Source organism: Hirsutella rhossiliensis (genome assembly GCF_020360975.1).
Source record: "Hirsutella rhossiliensis strain HR02 chromosome Unknown scaffold00005, whole genome shotgun sequence".
Classification (NCBI taxonomy): Eukaryota; Fungi; Ascomycota; class Sordariomycetes; order Hypocreales; family Ophiocordycipitaceae; genus Hirsutella; species Hirsutella rhossiliensis.
Genome location: NW_025408671.1, coordinates 5,855,587 through 5,874,303, shown reverse-complemented (window position 1 = coordinate 5,874,303; position 18,717 = coordinate 5,855,587). Strand labels below are relative to the sequence as shown.

Here is an 18,717-nt window from a genome sequence, read left to right as displayed (position 1 = left end):
AGCTTTTCAAGCACTATAGAATATGCTAGAAAGCTGACTAATTAGTCTACTAGTAGGCGAGCAATAATCTATAAAAGACAAAGGATTTCCCTAGGAGTAGTAGATAGAATAAGTAAGTTCGCAAGCATCTTTTATAACGCTATTCTTTTAATATATTATTCGGCCCCTTATATACTTATTATAAATTCCGGACAAAATCCTACCCTATACTCCTTCGACCGATCATTCCGCTTACGTTATCGATTACCCGATTCTACGCTTATTGCTTATACCTTCTTATAATACCTTATAGCGCCGCCGCTTATTATAGTACTACTATAACTCCCGTAACTATTTAAACTAGTAGGAATATAACGTTAACTATCTAACTATAGTAGGTTAGCGCTTCTTATTACCTTAATCCTAGTACTCCTTTATACGTTTACTTTAATAACTATACCTTATTACTATTAAGCTCTAAGGATTTATTTAATAACTCGCTACCCTTAATATTAAGTATTATAAGGAAAAACCTTAGTACCCCTTATAATGCCTATAAGTAGTTTACCCTATCGTTTAATAAGGATAAGCTTCTCCTACCTTTACTATATAACCTAGATAGGGCTATCTTCCCCGATAAAACTAAGATAATAACTAGCGCCCTTAAAACTATATAGATCGCTACTATCTTAGCCGACTATCTATAGACGCCGAGATACTTAAGATTATCGCTACCGTTACTAGCGTAAAGTGCCTCCTTACCTATTTAAAGATATTTAAGGCCGCCGCCGCGGAGGAGTATAAGGCTACTAGTACGCCGGGAACCTATAAGTTTAAAGAGAGCCTTAAGCGCACCCTAGCTAAGACTAAAGGATTTAGTATAATAGACCTTACCTTTAACGAGCTATTAAGGAACCTATTTACTAGGCGCCTACTTACTACTACCGCGGCCCTACCCTTTACTCCCTCTAAGCGGGCTAACCTATTCGCCGAGGAATAGGCCCTAATACTAGTCTAATAAAAGCTTAACCCCTTCTAGGTTCTAAGCTATAGAAAACCTAGACTATTCCCTATCGTACCTTTTATAGTATACTATAATAACCTAGCTAATATAAATAGCTATATAGGTATCGTTTACTCTAAGTTAAAAGCGCTAGTCTATAAAGCCTTAAACGCGGCCGTAATCTAAGTAAATCTATTCGCTACTATCTATAAGGAGGCCGACGCTAACCTCTCGCTCGGCTAGTACGCCGCCCTTACCGGAGTGCCCGCTAGCTTTATCTATTAGTTCGCCTTCGCTGCCTACCTCCTAGATAAGTCGCCTAAGCTCGCCGCGGTATACTAAAGAGCCGCCCGCGTTAGCCCCCTACGTATACTAGTAGCGGCCCGCCCTTATATAGCTAACGTAATAGCTTATTTTAACTTATTAGACTAAAGGTTTACCGACGCGTACTTAGGTAGGTTCTAGAACCTAGGCCTAACTATATAGGTACTAGTAGTAGTAATCTATAACTAAATTCTAGCCTCTTATAATAAACTAGCTATAATACTCTTAGTAGAACCGGCCCTAAATAACGCCTATAGTATACTTATTTATAGAGCCTTTAATATATAGGATGCCCCGGACGATATACTAGTAGGCCTTAAGGAACTAATAGAGGAGGAAGCTAAGGAGGAGATTCCCTATCCTACCTTAGCCCCTATAGTATAAGACGGTTAGTTACTAGTTTAGCCTTATTATATCTCTAGTCTTTTTTTTTTACTAGCTTAGCTATAAAGCGCCCTTAGTTATAATTAGTTTTCCCTAGCTTAGCTATACTACGCCCCTAGCTTTACTTATTTATTACCTTAGTTTAGCTACTTAGTGCCCTTAGTTTTAATAGTATTTTACTCTTAGCTTAGCCGCCTTACGCCCTTAGTATTAGTTATACTAAGTTACGTTTTAGATAAGATATAAGTTATCCCTTATACTAACCTTAGAAATCTATATAACTTTACTATAATTCCCTATTAGCGCGACTCCTACCTAAATACCGCGGGAGACTAATAAGAATATTAGTTAATTCTTTTACCCTAGGTATTTACTATAAGACAGCCTATAGTTAATAATCTAGGTACCTATAATAATATCTACTTTACCTAGGGAAGTTAACTTTAACTCCCTAAGGCTCCCTATAAAAGAAGGAACCTAGAAGCTACTAAGTAAACTCTAAGAAATTACCTAGAAATCCTAGAAATAATAACTAAGTAAATTATATAGATATTTTATAAAGATTTCTCTTAAAGATATATTATATAGGGAATAAACTATAATTTCCTAAGTAATAATAGCTCCTTAAGGATTATACTAAGATTTCCCTAAGAAGTTACTATAAGACTATAGCGGGGAAATTATAGAGAAATACCTATGCTTATTTAAGGAAAATACTAGGAAATACTACTAATACGCTATACTACCGTCGTATAATTATAAGGTTAAGATATTACTTAGTTAAAGCCCTAAGTAATATCTTACGCTCGCTATAGTATATATAAAAGATAGAGAACCCGCTAGATCTTAGGCGGGTAGAGAAGAATATAGATAGTTATTACTACTCTTACTTTAACTTATAAGACTAGTAGCTAGTCTATATTTAACGCGTATAATAACGTACGGTAGCTAGTCCGTATAATACGTTTAATTACGTATAGTAGCTACTCCGTTTAGTTACCTATTAGACCTATACCGGATCTAGGCAAACGGCTAGGTTAAAGTACCGGCCCTATACCGAGGGACTAGTACGTAATATATAATACTTCCTATCTATCTAAGAGGGGGCGGAGTACTCCTTTAAGGAAGCGGTACCCTCTTTAAAGAGATATCTATTAAATCTATTAGTTAATAGCTTATACTATTATAGAGTAAGTAGAAGCGTATATATAGGTGCCGTTTATAGGATAATATTAATAAGCTATATAGAGCTCTTTTATACGCGGCTAGCTTAAATATATATGCCTTTACTTACTTTATAATAATAACCTATACTTTAAAGCCTATAAGTATAAGCTTAGTTTTAAAAGTAACTATTTACTTTAACTTACTTATATAGCGGAATATATACTTATTTATAGCTAAATAAGTACCTAGCTAATAAAGAGTAAGAAACGCTTACTATATTTATTTAGCTAACTTATTAACCTATATATAAGGCGTAGGGAGCCTATAAAAGATATTAGCTAAGTTTAGGTTACTAATTTAAATATACTATTAAAGACGATAATATTAGTTAAATAATATAAATTAAAGAATAAGGTATATTAAGTATATTAAGTCCGCTAAAGAGGCCTTTTAATACTCTTAAACTCTTATTTCCTTATATTACCTTATATAAATAAGAGTTATAATCTATAGAAAGATCTCTCTAAGAGATATCTTTAACTAGCTATTCTCTTATAAATACTATTACTTTAGACCCTCTAGGCCTAGCCTAGGACTATTATTTATATACCTAACCTACTCTTTAACTAGGGATTTAAGTCGAAATTGCTAGAAAAGTAATAACGGCGTTAGTAGCAGCTATTAAACTTATAGCTCGCGCTCGGGAACGTAAAAAGGGATGAATTCGGGGCCCCGTTTAAGCTTAGGGTTAAATAGGGGGCAGACAATACTATCGATAGGCTACTCACGCTAATAGTAGTCTAGCCGTATATGGAGGGTATATTCGAAGCTATTTATAGCTAGAATAGCTGCTTACGAAGTTTATAGATCTTATTACGAAGTTATTAAGCTTAATTTAAATGCGTTACTAGGAAAATTAGCTGTCGAAGGTTTTGCTAATACTGCTAGCCCCTAAATGCGTATCTTATATATAGCTACGTATTGTGGGGCTCGTGACATGGGTGCGGTCCCTCGGCACTCAAAGGGATGACTCGCTATTTTGTCCTTCTCCTAGGATGAGCTCCGGCTGCCACCCGAGGCCCTTGACGGGGCAGCGAGCATTTTCCGAAGCACGAGCAACGGCGTTATTAAGCCGGTTAAGCAGTCGCTAACTATTACGGTAAATATGAGCATCGTTGACTTGTGGAAACTGGCATCCGATGTCGTTACGCCCGTGACGTAGAACCTGGGGCCGGAGAGCATGAGGGATAGCCGCGGAGACTTCATTTTTGTCCAGTCGGACCTGTTCACTAGCCTCTTCTCCGTCTTCGATAAAGCCGGTTATAGGGTCAGCAGCGGGCCAGACACGGGGCAATACCAGTATCTGTCTTACATCCGCAAGATTAACGGCTCCGGTATGGCGCTCGCAGGCGTCGAAGACACTGCCGTCTTTAGCATCGTCGTCGCTAACCGGTTAGGCCCGTTGGATAACGTTACACCGATAACCTTGTGCGCTTATCTAGTATCTATCGAGGGCGTCGAGGCCATAGGTAAGTTCCCGGACGCGAGCAAGGGCCAACGTTACGTCGCGCTCTGCTCGCTGCATAGCTAGAACTACACCGTCTTGCCGCCTAATACGCTCAACGTTCTAGACGCCTTTGAGCAACTGGGCCGCACTCTGAACGTGCTACGAGCCCCAGAGGCCATTGTCGCCCCTTTGCTGACGTCGGGCGACAAGATGAAGCAGCTCGTTGCCCGCCGCCTCGACGATGGCTACATAATCGTTAAGTATCGCACGTAGACTGGCGAAGCTACTATTGCGCTCTACCGAGGCCCCTTTATACCTACGTATGTGCCGCCGCTTGAGAACCTGACGAGCTGCTCTAACTCGAGCGTCGACCTGTAGATCCTAGATAGGTAACTGGGCATAATGGACGTGACGTACTTGGTCGCGTGGCAGGTCGGTCGCACTATGGCCCTGGGCGACGAAGCCTTTACCGCCGCGCTGGGCCGCCTGAGGAGCGCCATACACCGGCCCGCCTCCGACTCGGCCAAGCTGCAGACACTTATGGACATTGATGATATGGCCTTTCGCACCAGGGGAGAGCTGCTCGGCGACCTCAGCGGCATAGTCAATAATCTCGCGAACATTCACCTTGATAACCGTGGTCGCGGTCCTCCACCAGGGCCAGGCGAACCCCGTTTTACCCCTAGAGGCCAAGAGGCGATGGTTCCGCTTGAAACTTGGCCGCGATGAGCTGCCAAACTTGTCTTTTGATTCGCCGGGAATCTAGGAAAAGTACCCAGACGCCGCTCTTAAGGCTGTTCGCTCGCTTACTCAGAGCACGTCTGGTGATGTGTACGACGAAACAAACGACCCGCAGTCTATAGACTGGATGATTATCTTATCCTAGCTCGTCGATCGTATGTTTCCCGCTGGCGTTCCAGCGCACTGCCTTATTGCGGACCCGACATATCTAGAGCCCGAGACCCTGCGCTTCTTCCGCATCGACCACAACTAGGTGGACGCCCTCCTCGACGTGGTACTATCTCTGGGCAACCACTTTGGCACTGACGAGGACCGCGTAGCCATTAAGAAGGCATTCAATGACTACATCAACTATACGCTCGAGGGACAGAATCACCGCGTCTAGGTCCCTGCCTACGGCTTCTACCTACGCTCCGATCTCGTCACCATATTTCCGGACCTACGAGTCGAGGTTTTGGCCGATGACTCCGCCCTTCGTAGCGCCGGTGAGGATCCTCCGGCCGGTGCTCCGTTGCTGCGCCACGACATTGTGACCGACGGCGTCATGATGGCCTTTATGGATCGTGTGCCTGGGTCTTCCCAATTTGCTAGTCTCGTCTTGACACAGCCGTCTCACCAACAGCGTTTTGCCGTCGCTCGGGGACTCGACACCACGGAGGTCAAGGTCGACATCCGGCGGCACTATACAGTCGACCAGACAACCCGGGAGAAGGACAAGGACAGGCACGACGCCCTCGAGCAAGTCATTTACCATCCCAAGGGCGACGGATCGTCGGACAACATCTTCATATGGGACTCCCAGCCCGGCGAGGGACTCAACGACCTACGCATGCTGCGGCTGCCTCGCTTTGCCGACGTCCAGCTCAAGGTGTTGCAAGACAAAATGGGAAGCTATGATGACGGCGTGCCGTACTTTGACGGCGATGCTACCACGTCGGCACTATGTGGCATGCAGCTCAACGATCCCATATATAACCTCACCATCGATCTCCAGGCCCATGCACCAACCTCGAGCAGCCTCACTAGCCTGGGGCGACCTGGTGGTGGTGTAAGCAGCACCCCTGAAATCAGGACACTGAGGCTGTTGCGCACAGCTCGTGTCAAGAGACATCGCCGCTGCTGAACGTGAGGGCGATGGTCGCACTCCTTCCGCCCCAGCCCAAGGCAAGACGGACGACGAGGATGTTGAGAAGGCAACATTCCAGCGTCATGAAAACTACAGTCCAACCCAGACAGCCATTTCAAGCCATCTTACTCCTCACGTGCGCGCACTTCCAGCCTGCACCGAAGCCGCCCTCGACACTCCCGAAGTTATCGTTTCCAGAGGCACGACAAGCGCAAGCGTCCAGGACGATTCCGACCTCCAGCCTCAGGGGTCGGAGCCGGCCTCGTCTCCCAGGTACCTCGTGCGTGTTGGCAGCAACGAAATCGGCAGTGGGGACCATATCACGCTGAAAATATCAAATATAGCCCAGGACCTCATCTTCTCGGTCGTCTTGAGGCAGAGCGAGGTCAATCAGTACTTGCTGATGGAGGTAGCCATACAGATCGAGCTGGGTAACAGCGCCTACGGCCCACGCCCCTTTCTGATGCGAAACTACGCGGGCCCCGAAACGCACATGCTGATCAACCTGCGCTTCAACGTCCTGCCTACAAATGTTGTCGACGGCAACGGCCGGAACCTGCTCCGCCTGCGGTTTCTTCCACGTGCCGCAAAGGGCTGGGTCAACGTGACCGCAGTCCGGGAGTTGAGCTTCCTGCTTGGACTGGCAAGCATCAACGAGCCCAGTAAGCGCGATCAAGAGTTTCGAGTCCAGTCATGGGCGGACCATTGCCGGAATCCCGACCAGCCCATGGGGACGGTAAACACTCGCAGAATCACTTAAATCCAGACACGTTTGTTAAAGTGGTGAACCCAAAGTATCCATGACTTGTCAGCCAGGGCGTACTGTCTCTGTCAAAACCTAGGGGCTGGAGACATCGGCCATTGTTAGTGGTTTTATAGCTCGTTCTATCAAATGTTCAATGTTGGTCGCATTCAATAAGCCACATAGCTCTATGTAGCAAATTTTATTGCCAGCTCATGTACACATACGAAATGGCCATACTCAAAGCCTCTGGTAACAACAACAACAACGCATCAGAGCTACTTCCCTAACATACGCTCCCTATTCAATAGGGCGTGAATCGTCTATAATATTATAAGTGGTAAACGTGTTTTTCCCGTGTCAGAACTCAACTGCCTCTACCTCTCCGCCTAGATGAAGATACTTCATCCTGATCTTCGATGCTGTGCATATGCACACGGCCATGTTTCGTCGCGTCCACACTCTCAATGCTTTCTATACGAGACGGTAACTCCTTCCTTGCATCTGATTCCCGTCGCGTTTCACATCTCGCGCGCACTCGTGCCACTGGTATAAACCAATAGGCGCTGCAGGCTGTTCCGAGAACCTCGGCCAGCTCTGTGCAACCTTGGCCATGCATCTGGCAGGTTTGGGTGAGAAGACTACAGGACGCCATACAGAAGCTGGATGGTAACATGTCGTACAGCGTTCTACACGGCGCACAAGCTCCAATCCCTCAACGTGTATTGAACCCGGCTTTCGACCAGGTCGGGCTGCATTATCAGTGCTGCGGCAAGACGGCAATGCAGCAGCAGCAGATATACCGTCATGAAATTGACGTGGTTGATAACAGTGCCAAGCAGCCCCCGGCCACAGCATGTTGGACAATGCGTGTGTTCCCTCTGACAGTCCCACGACTTGGAGGGGACCGATAACCTCTCCGTGGACATGACACAAACAGCCTATGGGAGCGAGTGTAACTCCAGCTTGGTTTGACGTTGCGTCACCATTGCGCTTAATGCGACTACATGTACAGCTGCCTCGTGTGAAGAGCGATCTGCATCTGCACCTTGCGCATGTTTGTTACAGCAGCTCCCCGCCGCTCTACCCCAGTACTCGCCAATCTTCACCCTTCATCGAACCAGGAGCCGCCTAGGAAACCGGCTCCAGCAACGCTGTCTCCACCCGCCCCCTTCCCCCAGGCTTCTTCATCCGGCCAGGATGCTATCGAGTCTGCGGGCTTGACGTACTGGAACACGTCACCCGTCGCCATGTTCCAGAGGTAGCACCTGCCCCCGGATGCCATGAACACGTATGCGTCAGCAGCGGCATGACGGCTCTTAATCATGAGCGGATGCGGATCCGTAAGACCGACGCTCTTCGTATCCTCGGTGCCATCGCCATTGGTTCCCCAGTAGAAATCAACGTCCATGTCGACCTTATCGACGGTTCAGTCCTCAGGCGGGTCGGTAACACGGAGGGGCTGGGAGGTGTTTAGCAGCGTGGCGTCAATCAGGCGACGAGAGAGAGAAGGAAAATAGAAGAAATTCAAGACAGTTGAGTGGACATGTGACAGCTCACCATATCTGTTCGCTTTGGCAGCTGGGAGTTACGCAACAGGCTGAAAATGTTTTGGTGAGTGCCAAGTGTTGCCCGGCCGAGGCAGTGAGCTGTGGGTGGATGTGTTGTGAACAAGTCAGGGACGTGGGACGGGCTATGAGATGATGCAGTCACTGAATTTAACTACAGACGCTCAGCACGTGCTTCGACCAGACGAGGCGGGGGTTTCATTACCTTACAAGTGACACACTGATACGAAGTACAGCTGATTATACGAAATAGGATTTACGTCATTCGCTCTATCCTTAGAATTAGGGGTCGGAACAGCCCCCGGGTTCAACAACGTGGACCTTTCTTCTCTTGATTTCTGGCGGCGAACGACTCGATGCTCTGCCACTGGACATATTACGTTTCCAAGTTGCCATCATACCTACCAAAGTCTCCTTGGCCCTACCAAACCGGAGCATTCCAACGTTGAAGACACACATCGAAATGCCGCAGCCAGCTGTTGTCCTTCTCCCTGTATTCGGCTCCAAACCAGGCGATGAGTGGTTCCGCAATGCCTTCACCCGGGACATCAATAAAGTAGGCATCGAGGAATTGTGGAAGCTGCAAACACAATGCACCTGACATATGTCATCTTGCAATAATAAGAGCTGATCCTCCAGCAGATCTACCAACGGATGGAAGACGTCTCGAATGGAAAGACTGGCGGTCACCGAGCAAAGGACCCCAAAGTCCAGCCGTTGCTCAAGGACACTTTTGCCAAGCTCAGGCCTCTCGCGTGCGTACCTGATAAGACGCCTCGTACTACTCCAACTTTGAGTAGCGACGGCCTAGGCATGATGGGCGGCTGACAGCTATCGCGTAGCCTTCCTAACGGCGCACACTTTCGCGATCCCAGACTCAAGACCGACTCTCACTTCCAACGCCCCGTCAACCCGGGATGGGGTACCGGCAAGGAGTTGAAAAAGTCCTGGTTCCGGCTTCATGGGTGGCCCATTGTCCACCTTGGTCCTGGCGGCATAGAAAGACAGGTCCCTTGGTGGAATTCGTACGACCTGTGAGGCCTCTTCCTCAGCCTCTTGGGAGCCGCGCCTCAGGCCGCCAACAAGAACAACTGCTTTCTCCCCGAGGCCGGAGACTGGCCCTTTATGTTCCAGTGCACGTGGCATTCCGAGGGCGGCAAGACCCCGCAGAAGTGGTTCTTTCTTGGTGCCTCAACAGGTGGGGATAGGTTTATTCCCAAATTTGTCGGCGCCTGGAGGGAACACGTGCAGAACCTTCGATTCCGTATGATGTTTCGAGGCCCTGCAGATGAAGCTGTTTGAGCAGGATGCCTTCAGGAACAAGACGGCTCCTGAGCAGACGGTAGCAGGCGGTTCAAAAGTCCCGTACGGAAATTGCGCCGAAACGTATCCATTCACGGTGAAAGTTTTCAGGTATGTACTCTTGGCCGGCCACCCTCTCCGCCTCTGATGTTACTAGCGACTGACAGCATGCCAGGGACAAGACCAAAAACAGCGAGTTGTATGGTCTGGCTCTGATGAGAAGGTTCATGGAGAGTCCCGATTTGAGTGCGTATGACAAGTACGCAGATGGGGTGATGTGGAATAACCTTGCCGGACCTTGTAGGAATTGTTCTGCCCTCATCGCGGAGGCCGGGGCGTCAAGGGCCAACTTTTGAGTGTACTTGGAGCAAGACAAAGCCCCTCGGAAGTCAAAACCTGAGACTGGCATGGTAGAAACGTCAAAGGGCAATGGAAAGGCCTAGATGTCTTCTGCTGGAAGCAGCTACACATGTAGCGGGTCTGTGCACCGAGTCCCAAGGCGAGCGCGTCTACCTGTTGAGTTAACAAGTTACAAAGACAGAAGAGTGCCTACTTTTATTGTGAGTTGTATAGAACGCCGACGAACGTCTCTCAGATGTTTGTTGGTTGGTTCAATATTCGGCGTGGTTCGTGAGCTCAAACTAGTGGTTGCAATGTTTTTCCTTGCCTCGTCGACACCAGCCGGTCTTCGACGTTGACGGCCGTTCTAGGTCATTTCAGAGCTTGGTTACCACGTCTCGCACTCATGAAGGACTTGGTCGCTTTGCAAACCCTCGCGTAGTAGGAGGCTGTTATCTGCGACCCTGCCCACGGCAGAGTCTGGATAAGGGGGATATTGACTCGTTCAAGTGGCACTTATTGAGCCACAATCAGGGCAGACAATCAAGTCAGCATGAAGAGAGCCACAATTAAAAAAACTTTAAATTAAAAAGATATGAAAATAAGAGCAGCAACATGGTTCGATGGCGACTAAAGGATCCGTGGCGCAAGACAATACCCGATTTCGCCGGCTCTAAGGGGTGCCCTAAGGGGTCCCCTATAGAGACTAACGCTTGCTCCTTCTGCGAAATAGGCCTAGAAAATAGGCCTATTAAGGCGTACTACGAGAACCTAGGGCCCTCGATCGAAGTAGCTAACGTAGAGCTATTCGCGATACTAAGGGTCTTAGAGGACCTAGCTAAGAGGCCTCGGCCCTTAAAGCTTAGCCCCCTTAACCCCCTTATAGATACCTATATCTTTATAGATAGCTAAGCCGCTATAAAGAAGGTTTTAGGTTTCTCGGACCTAGCTATACGTATTAAAGGGCTCCTATCTAGCTTAGGAGCCTTTTATAATATATAGCTATACTAGTGCCCTAGCTACCTAGGAATCTTAGTAACGAGCTAGCTAACTAGCTAGCTAAAAGAGGCTTAGGGGCCCCTACCTAAGGGACCCCCTTAGTCTCTATTAGTAACTTATAAAGAAAGGTCTAGTAAGCTACTAAGGACTATTAAAAGGGACTCTAGGCTACTAAGGCAGCTAAAGGCCCTAAGGCTAAGGGCTTAGGTAAGCACTATACGTCTATTTAAAAGACCCCCCGCCTAGCCCTTAGCCTAGAAAAGGACCTTATAGGGAGGCCTAGGCCGACCCTCTCGGCTTTCTACTAGCTCCTCTTTAGGGCCGGTTTCCTATTTTCCTTCCTAAAAAGGACTAATAAGGTAGACCGAGACGACTACCGCTACGGCTAAGGAAGGCATACGGCTAGGCACCTTATCCTAAGGTGCCCGAACTATAGGAGGGAAAGAGAGGTCCTTTACCGGACCTCTAAGAGACGGAAGGGGGCCTATAGCCTACCTATTCTCTATAGCTCTAAGGAAGGAAGGGAATCCCTTCTAACCTTCTTAGCTAAAATAGAGATAGGGACAGCTAAGTAGCTCGAAAAGGAGTAACCTAGGGGCCCTAGGGCCCTTAGGGGGGGAAATCACCGCGCGGGAGGAACCAGACTGACCTTTCCTTTGTTATCGCCTTTATAGCTACCCTTTCCCTAATTGGTTGTAAGCCCCCGGGCTCTATAGCTAGCTAGGACTGCTAATAGGGGCCTAGGCCCCTACTAGCCTCGCCATGGCCCTAGAGGCTGCATGCGAGTAATGATATAAAAAAAATGCCCGATTTCGCGGCGAGCAAGGGCTCGGGCTCCTCGGAAATGTTGGCAGTGAGACTCGAGTAAGCCGAGCTAGGCAAGCCAAGCCAGGTTCATAAGGGGCTTAAGCGTGTGAGGGACGGCTTGGCTAAACACTCGGCATAAACGGCCGTCTCGCATAACAGCGTGACTAGCAGCACTTTAAGGTGGCAGTAATTCGATCATGCCTGCTTGTCAGGTTCAGCGAAGCCCTACTGTTTCAGGTCTAGGATTGTTTATAGGTCAAGGCTATCAAGGACTCTGTGGATGTCGTGGAGCCGGGCTGCTCCTCGATGAGCTCGACATTTGTTCCGGCGCATAAACTGTCATTCATCACAACTCAAGGCGTCAGGAGCAACCGGTACCAACTGAAATATTCTACAAGTGGCTCCAAGGGGCCAGAATGGACAATCTGGGAATTAATCCTGTGGGCGGCTCCTGTCGATCGTCTCGCCCCTTCCTTGACTTGATTGGCGCTGAGTGATTAATGCAAATGCAAGGAATTCGCATGAAGCCGCGTCTCCAGCAGAGCACCTTGTCACGTCGGCATTGTCCCTATGTGTAAAAATGGGGTGTTGGGCAACTAGCACAGGGCCGAGTGAGTGGGAGGCCAATTTCCTCTGTTTGTTGCGCTGAGGCGAAACGAAAGCGCGGCAAAGCGGGCACCCATACAAGATGAACACTGCCTCTCCGCTTTTGTCCAAGGCAGACTAATGCGAGGGGCCGACTGCCCGCCTATTAGGGCTGTATGTATGTATAATTATATATCCATCCTAAATCGTATCCTAGATGGAGATGAAACACTCGAGGGGTTTCGGAGGAGCGCGTCAATCAACCCGGTCCCACTTCAACCTTCATCCTGAGCGCGGGAGGTCGCTTGTGAGAAATAGATGGACCAGGGGAGAACGCCAAATCAATAACGTGAGACGCATTCATACCCTAGCGACTCCTATAGCAAAGGGAGTACATGATGTGGCAGCCAAAGCAATTATGTTCAGGAACATCATGTCAGTCCATCGTCGTCCAATGGGCGCCAAGGCGCCGAGGGAAGGGTTCCTCAGGGTATATAGAGAGACGTGGACTAAGTTTACATACAGGTATCGTTGGCCCCCGCTGTGTTGACCCAATGTTTCCTGGATTGTACAAATCGCGGCCTCCCGGTCTTCAAGTCGGCGATGAATACTCTGAACCCGAGTCTACTCCGCTTCCGTTCGTCTTCTCCCACTATGGTCTAGTTGGGCATTCCGAGTTCAGCCTCGGTTAACATGTAGCTATAAGGAAGCTCCCTCACGGCGGGTGCGAGTCAAAGACGGCCGAAGCCTACCTAAGTTGGTCGACCTTTGGGGACCCAAGCATCCATCCATCCTATGGGCAAGTCGGGTGCCAACACATGGCAGAAAATAAGCCACTCATCATGCGGAAATACCTCGTTGGCCCGAAGTGGTTGGCCCGAGGCGTCTGACTCGACTCCAGCCAGGTACAAGGAGCGTCCACGCGTGGGTTCCGTCTCCTGTCGTCTGGAGTCAGAGTCACGAAGCTCCCGCCTACCTGGCCGCAGAAGAGCTGGGATGGCCGAAACGCCGTGGCCCAACTAGACCCGTCCCTCGCCGCCAGCCACGCTCCAAGACGCGCGCGCCAGGTCGCTCTCCCGGGGGCATTGCATGAACCTGAGCTTGCTGCGGGCGAAGGGACCGTGTCTACTCCTCCTTTCCAGGGCAACCTCTTTTCAGCAAAGCTTTCCTGCAAGTCGTTATCGTCACTGTGCGTAGCGGCGAGACATTTGACGATGCCAGGAGAGGCGTCTTGGCCTTCGTCGAGCAGGCTATCAAGGAGATGACCGCGCCCGCCAACCCCGCCGCCCCGGGGTCGTCGGGCGCCGCGAAGCCGTCTAACGCTGCCGCCACCCCGTCTTCGCAGCCCGCCCGTGCCAGCCAGTCCGGCACAAAGGGCCAGCCCGGTTCAAGAGGGCAGCCCCGCGACCTCGGCCCCGAGCAGCTCCAAAAGCCCGAACTCGTGCAGGCCGCCACCTCGGGCTGCAAGTCGAACACTTGCAAAAATGCCTTGCCCTTCAACTTTGAAATGTCCGCCAACGGCTTCAGCCTATGGCTCACCTTGCCCATGACGTCCGGTCTCCTCATCATCATAAACGAGGCACCCGAGTCCAGCAGCAGCGAAGTTACCGAGAAATACACCCAGGCGTGCATCGAAGGCGCTGCAGATTTCGATCCGGCTCAGGCTCCTGAAATCTTCAGCCGAGTCTTGGCCGACCCGAAGTTGCAAAGCGCCATCTCCAAGCCCGAACAGGTCGGCAAGGCGGTCCAGCAAACTGCCGACACGGTCAACCCCCCCAAGACCGACAATGCTGTCCACGCCGCCGCTCAGCCTGTCGGCTTGGTGATGTCTCCCGCCGCTGATGGCGGTGGCTCGTGCTAAGCGAACTGGTCAATCAAGGGAATTTGGAATCTTGCTGCCGGTGGCCGATCATAGACTGAATACATGTATACGGACCGTGTGCCTCATTTTGCCCTCAAACTGCCCATCTTCATGGCTTCCAGTGACTGGCTTGCAAGTACTGTACGTGCCCCGTAGGCGGTAAACATCTGGTGGGTAGCCGACGTCTCGTCGCGGGCTTGGCCGACATGTGAAACTCGACGCCCTCCCATCCGACCCCATATTCCTCGCAATTCCCCAATCTTCACATGAGAGCACTGTCGAGAATGTGGTCCTCGACTTCCATGCCCTGCGAACACGCACTGTCTGCCATAGACCTCGGTGGTGTCGACTGCTCATGTCATGTTGCTTTGTGCAACGATTCTCCGCGCTTTCGTTCCCCTTCTCGGCTTCAGCCCACCCCCGGCTGATGAACAGCTTTAACAAGACGCGGCGCCTCAAATGATCATGCAATGCAATGTTCAGGCTTCCTGAAGGACGTGCTACCTAACCAAGACCCGTCGCGCGTCCTCGCAACCCGAGAGTAAAGGTGCATGGTTGCTCAAACGTAGCGAACCTCGCCAAATAGACCGGCTCGGACTTGCATCAGGCCAGCCAGCTCCAGAAGGAATGATTGGAAAATGATGACGTTGGTCATGACATGCGACACTGACACTTTTGTTTCCTCTGCGAAAATGCCGGCTTCGGCATCCTCTGTTGTCCCGACGGAGACTCGGGTGGTGTCGGCCGCATCACTGCCATCTGTCCCATCAGTTCTGGCCGCCTCGCCGGGCTTCGACGCAGGCCACCTGTCTAACTTGATGGGAATGGGTTTGAGCTTGTCGTCCGGCAAGCCGACGCGCTTGGCGAGAATGCTCTGGTCAATGGCAGCAAACGCCGCCGCCTGGCTGGCAGCGCTGGTCTCGCCCACGTCGTTCGCCAACCCCAGATCACTGCGAGCACTGCTGGGCGAGAAATTTCGAGGGGTCCCACTCTTGTTCGGGTCGGCGTAGTTGATCGGGAACTCCTTCGGGGGCACACGGGGAGCCCTTGGGATGCTCGATTCTGACAGCCCAGGGGTGGTTCCCGGTGTCGAGGCTCCCGAGCTGCGACCCGGTTCCTTACGGCCTCTCGGGCTCACAGACCGGCTCGGCGTCCCAAGCTCCAGCAAAAAGCGTTGTGCGAACCCTTCAAGCGCCGAGGGTCGCGATGGAGAGCTAGCCCGCGCTGCCCTGTCCGGGCTCGGACGTTCTGGAGTGCCTTGAGATGCTGGAGATTCCTTGCGGGTCGGAGGCGGGTGGTCCAGCATCGTTTCGGCAGTCTGAAATGCCTCCCGCCTCTGCTGAAGCAGTTCCTCAAACCGAGGAATCATCTCTTTAAACGACGAGACTTGATCGCATAGACGCTTGAGAAGCCTCAGCATTCGCGGGACCGATTCCTGGGACCACTGGGGCCTGCGTTTGCACTTTTCCAGCGCCTTCAGCATTTGAGCTTCGCCGACGGATAGGCCCTTGTCACTGTTCGGACCTGCAGGGGGCACCTCGAGCTCGTCAATGGACACGGACATCCCGTCACCGCGCTCTTCTTGGCCCGTCCCCGTTCCATCTCCTGCCTCTTCTCCTTCCGGGAACGAGTAAGTATTTGGGCTCCGGGCCAACCATCCTTCGATGCTCATATACCCGCATATAGCCAGATCAACCACGGTCTCGGTGACTGACAAGTTCATCTCCACAGGGTTGATGAAGAAGGTTTCCAAGAGGTCCAGTGTGGCATTGAGCAGCGGATCGTCTGCACGGAGGGAGTGTTCCCGGACGTCCCTGGGCGCGCCAGGCAAACTGTCGGGTACAGCAGGTGGTTTTTGGTTGCTCGTCGGCATCCGGGGAGCCACGAGTCTTAGGGAGCACGGGTGGCTCTCCAAGCGCGCCATGGTGTCTTTGAGAATGTTGCTGTAAGCATCGTCAAAGTCGCCATGCCCACCAATCGAGCTAGCGAGCGCAATAACGTACTCAACTTCCTGCTCGTGGGCGCCAACGGTGCGGTCAGCCGTGTTGGCGGGCAGGACCTCGGTTTTGAGCAGGGTGATTACGGCATATCGGTGATGCCTCTTGAGGATGGCTGAGACGAGCTGGAGCGTGACGTGGATCGTCTGTTGGTTGCGCGACCTCAAGCAAGCAAGAATGAGGTCGACTAGGTTGAAAAGCAGAGGAGTCACGGTCTCTGCCGACTTCTCGGCCATCATGGTGGCGAGGTCCATTGACTTTCGCTTTCGTGCGTCGCTGACGGACGACGTGGAAGCACCCTCGGGGGATGCAATAGTTTCAGGGAGGGCCAAGAGGTAATGGAGAATGAGGTTGATCATGTCGGGATGATCCAAGGATTCAAGGATACGGCGCAGGTAGGTTAAGACGGCCACAGACGAGCCCCCGTCGATATCGGAGGACTCTAGCAGCGAGGGATATCTTTCTCCAGTCAGGGACAAGGCACGGCGTCTCAGACGGGCTAAGGGGGCGACTTACAGCAGTTGTTGCAGGAAAATAGCCTGGAAATGCTCCAGAAGGGTTGACTTGACATCTACAGATCGGCAATGGTTCAATACATCCTGCCAGAACAAGAGGTGGGAGAGAAAAGTTTCGAGGTGAGACTGAAACTCGGGGGAGCAGGAGCTGACGATGTCGTAGCTGGATGCGGGATGCTCGTAATCTGAAAGGGCGAGGATGGGCGGTAGGTCGTGCGGCAGATGGTCAATGACGAGCTTGCGGCTGAGCTGGCTGTAAAGGGCTCCCAGGCCCGTCGCCATGAGGGTCGAGAGGTCGCTCTCCACGATCCACTGCTCCAGGGACGCAGAGCTCGAGGCAGCCTCGATGATGTACAGCAGTCCGGTGCGGGCGAAATCACCCACCTTCCCCTCGTGGTGGATGTAGTCCATGAGAATGTAGAAGAGGGGGAAATCGGCCCTCTGCGTGCGTCCGGCAAACTGCTCGCGGGTATCGCGGTCCCGCTCGCCGCTCTGCCGCGCCGCCTGGTGTGCCTTGAACCAAGCGGGCAGTATGTCGGGATCGAGGCGGATCTTGGTGGTGATGTTGAAGGCCAGCTCGACAACACGCGACTCTGTGTCGAGGCCGAGCGGGACGCCATTCATGCCTGTAATGCGCACCAGCAGGTTTGTCAGGCTGGCGGAAAATGTTGGGTTTTCGACAAAGGCCTCCTCTTCGCTCTCGATGAGGGTGGCAAAGAAGAGGACAGCTTCCTTGATGATCCACTCGTCGTAGGACGTGGTGGCAATCTTCCCGATGGGCACGTAGATTTGCTTGATGGCGGCATACTGGATGCAGGGATGGGGGAGAGGCCGGCGGCTCTCGTCACTGAGGATGTTTGTGAGGTCCTGGAGGCGGATCTCGAGCGTCTCGGCGGCGTCGCTGTCGCGGGAGAGGTTGGACGAGGTGCGCCACGCAGACTGGAGGCACGTAGCGAGCCATGGTCAGTGGGAGGAGGCTCTTGCGGGGGGGTTACAGAGGCGCAACCTCACCAGCAAGCTGCCGTACTCCTTCTCGAACCGGTGCAGCCGTTTGGCGGGATCCTTGGCCTGGTCCTGGCGAGAGGTGCCCGACGACAAGGGGCTCAGCAGGCGCGACCACTGTACTGGCGAGTCAGCGTCGTCTGCAAGCACGGCAAAGGCCAGCTTACAAAGTCCATGTCGGCGCGGGAGTCGCGGTCATTTCCAGGGCCGGCGCGTCGAGGAGCACAGAGGAGGGCGGGCGAGGTTGGGCGAGGTGATTAGGGAAGGCGGATGCATGAAGCAAGCTCCGACATGTGTCACGAAACTCCCTTATCGACAGCTCTCCTTGTCTTGGACTTGCCCGCCGTTGCGGGGCAGGCAGGTACTGTACATGGAATGTGCCGCTTTAGAAGCAGAAAGGAAAGGCTATTTTCCAGTGTTATGCCAGCAACATGAGCACATGGGGCACGGCTTTGGGAGAAAAGGTCCATCTCTTAAGAAGACGTTTGGGGGGTCTTTTTTTGGGCAAAACGCATTCATCGAAAAATACAACCAATAACTTGATATTCCCAACTATTTCCAAGTACTGGAGGAGCCTGCTGAAGAATATCGGCATGCTTATTAAGCCCGCCGCCACGGCACCCGCGCGGTTGGGCGCGTCGGCCTAAATAGGCTCCGGCGCGTACCGGCGATATTGCATCCTCATATTGTAGGTACAGTACGTCGCCAGAGGGACCCCTCAGCCGAGTTCGGGGCCCCGTTAGCCTCCTCCCTCTCGCCCGGCAATCAT

At 51.3% G+C, this 18,717-nt stretch overlaps 5 protein-coding genes across 5 annotated transcripts; 3 read left to right on the top strand and 2 right to left on the bottom strand.

Moving 5' to 3' along the window:
- Positions 1-4,022: 4,022 nt before the first annotated feature.
- On the top strand, positions 4,023-6,991 carry HRG_06221 (uncharacterized protein; the record flags this gene model as incomplete). The annotated part of the gene is made up of 6 exons (XM_044864692.1): positions 4,023-4,070; positions 4,134-4,386; positions 4,489-4,619; positions 4,797-4,967; positions 5,491-6,153; positions 6,200-6,991. The coding sequence occupies 6 exons, from the start codon at positions 4,023-4,025 to the stop codon at positions 6,989-6,991; spliced, it is 2,058 nt and encodes a 685-aa protein (XP_044721224.1).
- Positions 6,992-8,078: 1,087 nt separating this feature from the next.
- Positions 8,079-8,384, bottom strand: HRG_06220 (uncharacterized protein; the record flags this gene model as incomplete). The annotated part of the gene is made up of 1 exon (XM_044864691.1): positions 8,079-8,384. The coding sequence occupies one exon, from the start codon at positions 8,382-8,384 to the stop codon at positions 8,079-8,081; it is 306 nt and encodes a 101-aa protein (XP_044721223.1).
- A 620-nt stretch (positions 8,385-9,004) lies between these two features.
- On the top strand, positions 9,005-9,579 carry HRG_06219 (uncharacterized protein; the record flags this gene model as incomplete). The annotated part of the gene is made up of 3 exons (XM_044864690.1): positions 9,005-9,097; positions 9,184-9,296; positions 9,384-9,579. The coding sequence occupies 3 exons, from the start codon at positions 9,005-9,007 to the stop codon at positions 9,577-9,579; spliced, it is 402 nt and encodes a 133-aa protein (XP_044721222.1).
- A 4,255-nt stretch (positions 9,580-13,834) lies between these two features.
- HRG_06218 (uncharacterized protein) lies at positions 13,835-14,434 on the top strand (the record flags this gene model as incomplete). The annotated part of the gene is made up of 1 exon (XM_044864689.1): positions 13,835-14,434. The coding sequence occupies one exon, from the start codon at positions 13,835-13,837 to the stop codon at positions 14,432-14,434; it is 600 nt and encodes a 199-aa protein (XP_044721221.1).
- A 559-nt stretch (positions 14,435-14,993) lies between these two features.
- HRG_06217 (retinoic acid induced 16-like protein) lies at positions 14,994-18,124 on the bottom strand (the record flags this gene model as incomplete). The annotated part of the gene is made up of 5 exons (XM_044864688.1): positions 14,994-16,219; positions 16,268-16,890; positions 16,948-17,885; positions 17,958-18,065; positions 18,116-18,124. The coding sequence occupies 5 exons, from the start codon at positions 18,122-18,124 to the stop codon at positions 14,994-14,996; spliced, it is 2,904 nt and encodes a 967-aa protein (XP_044721220.1).
- Between the last annotated feature and the right edge of the window lie 593 nt (positions 18,125-18,717).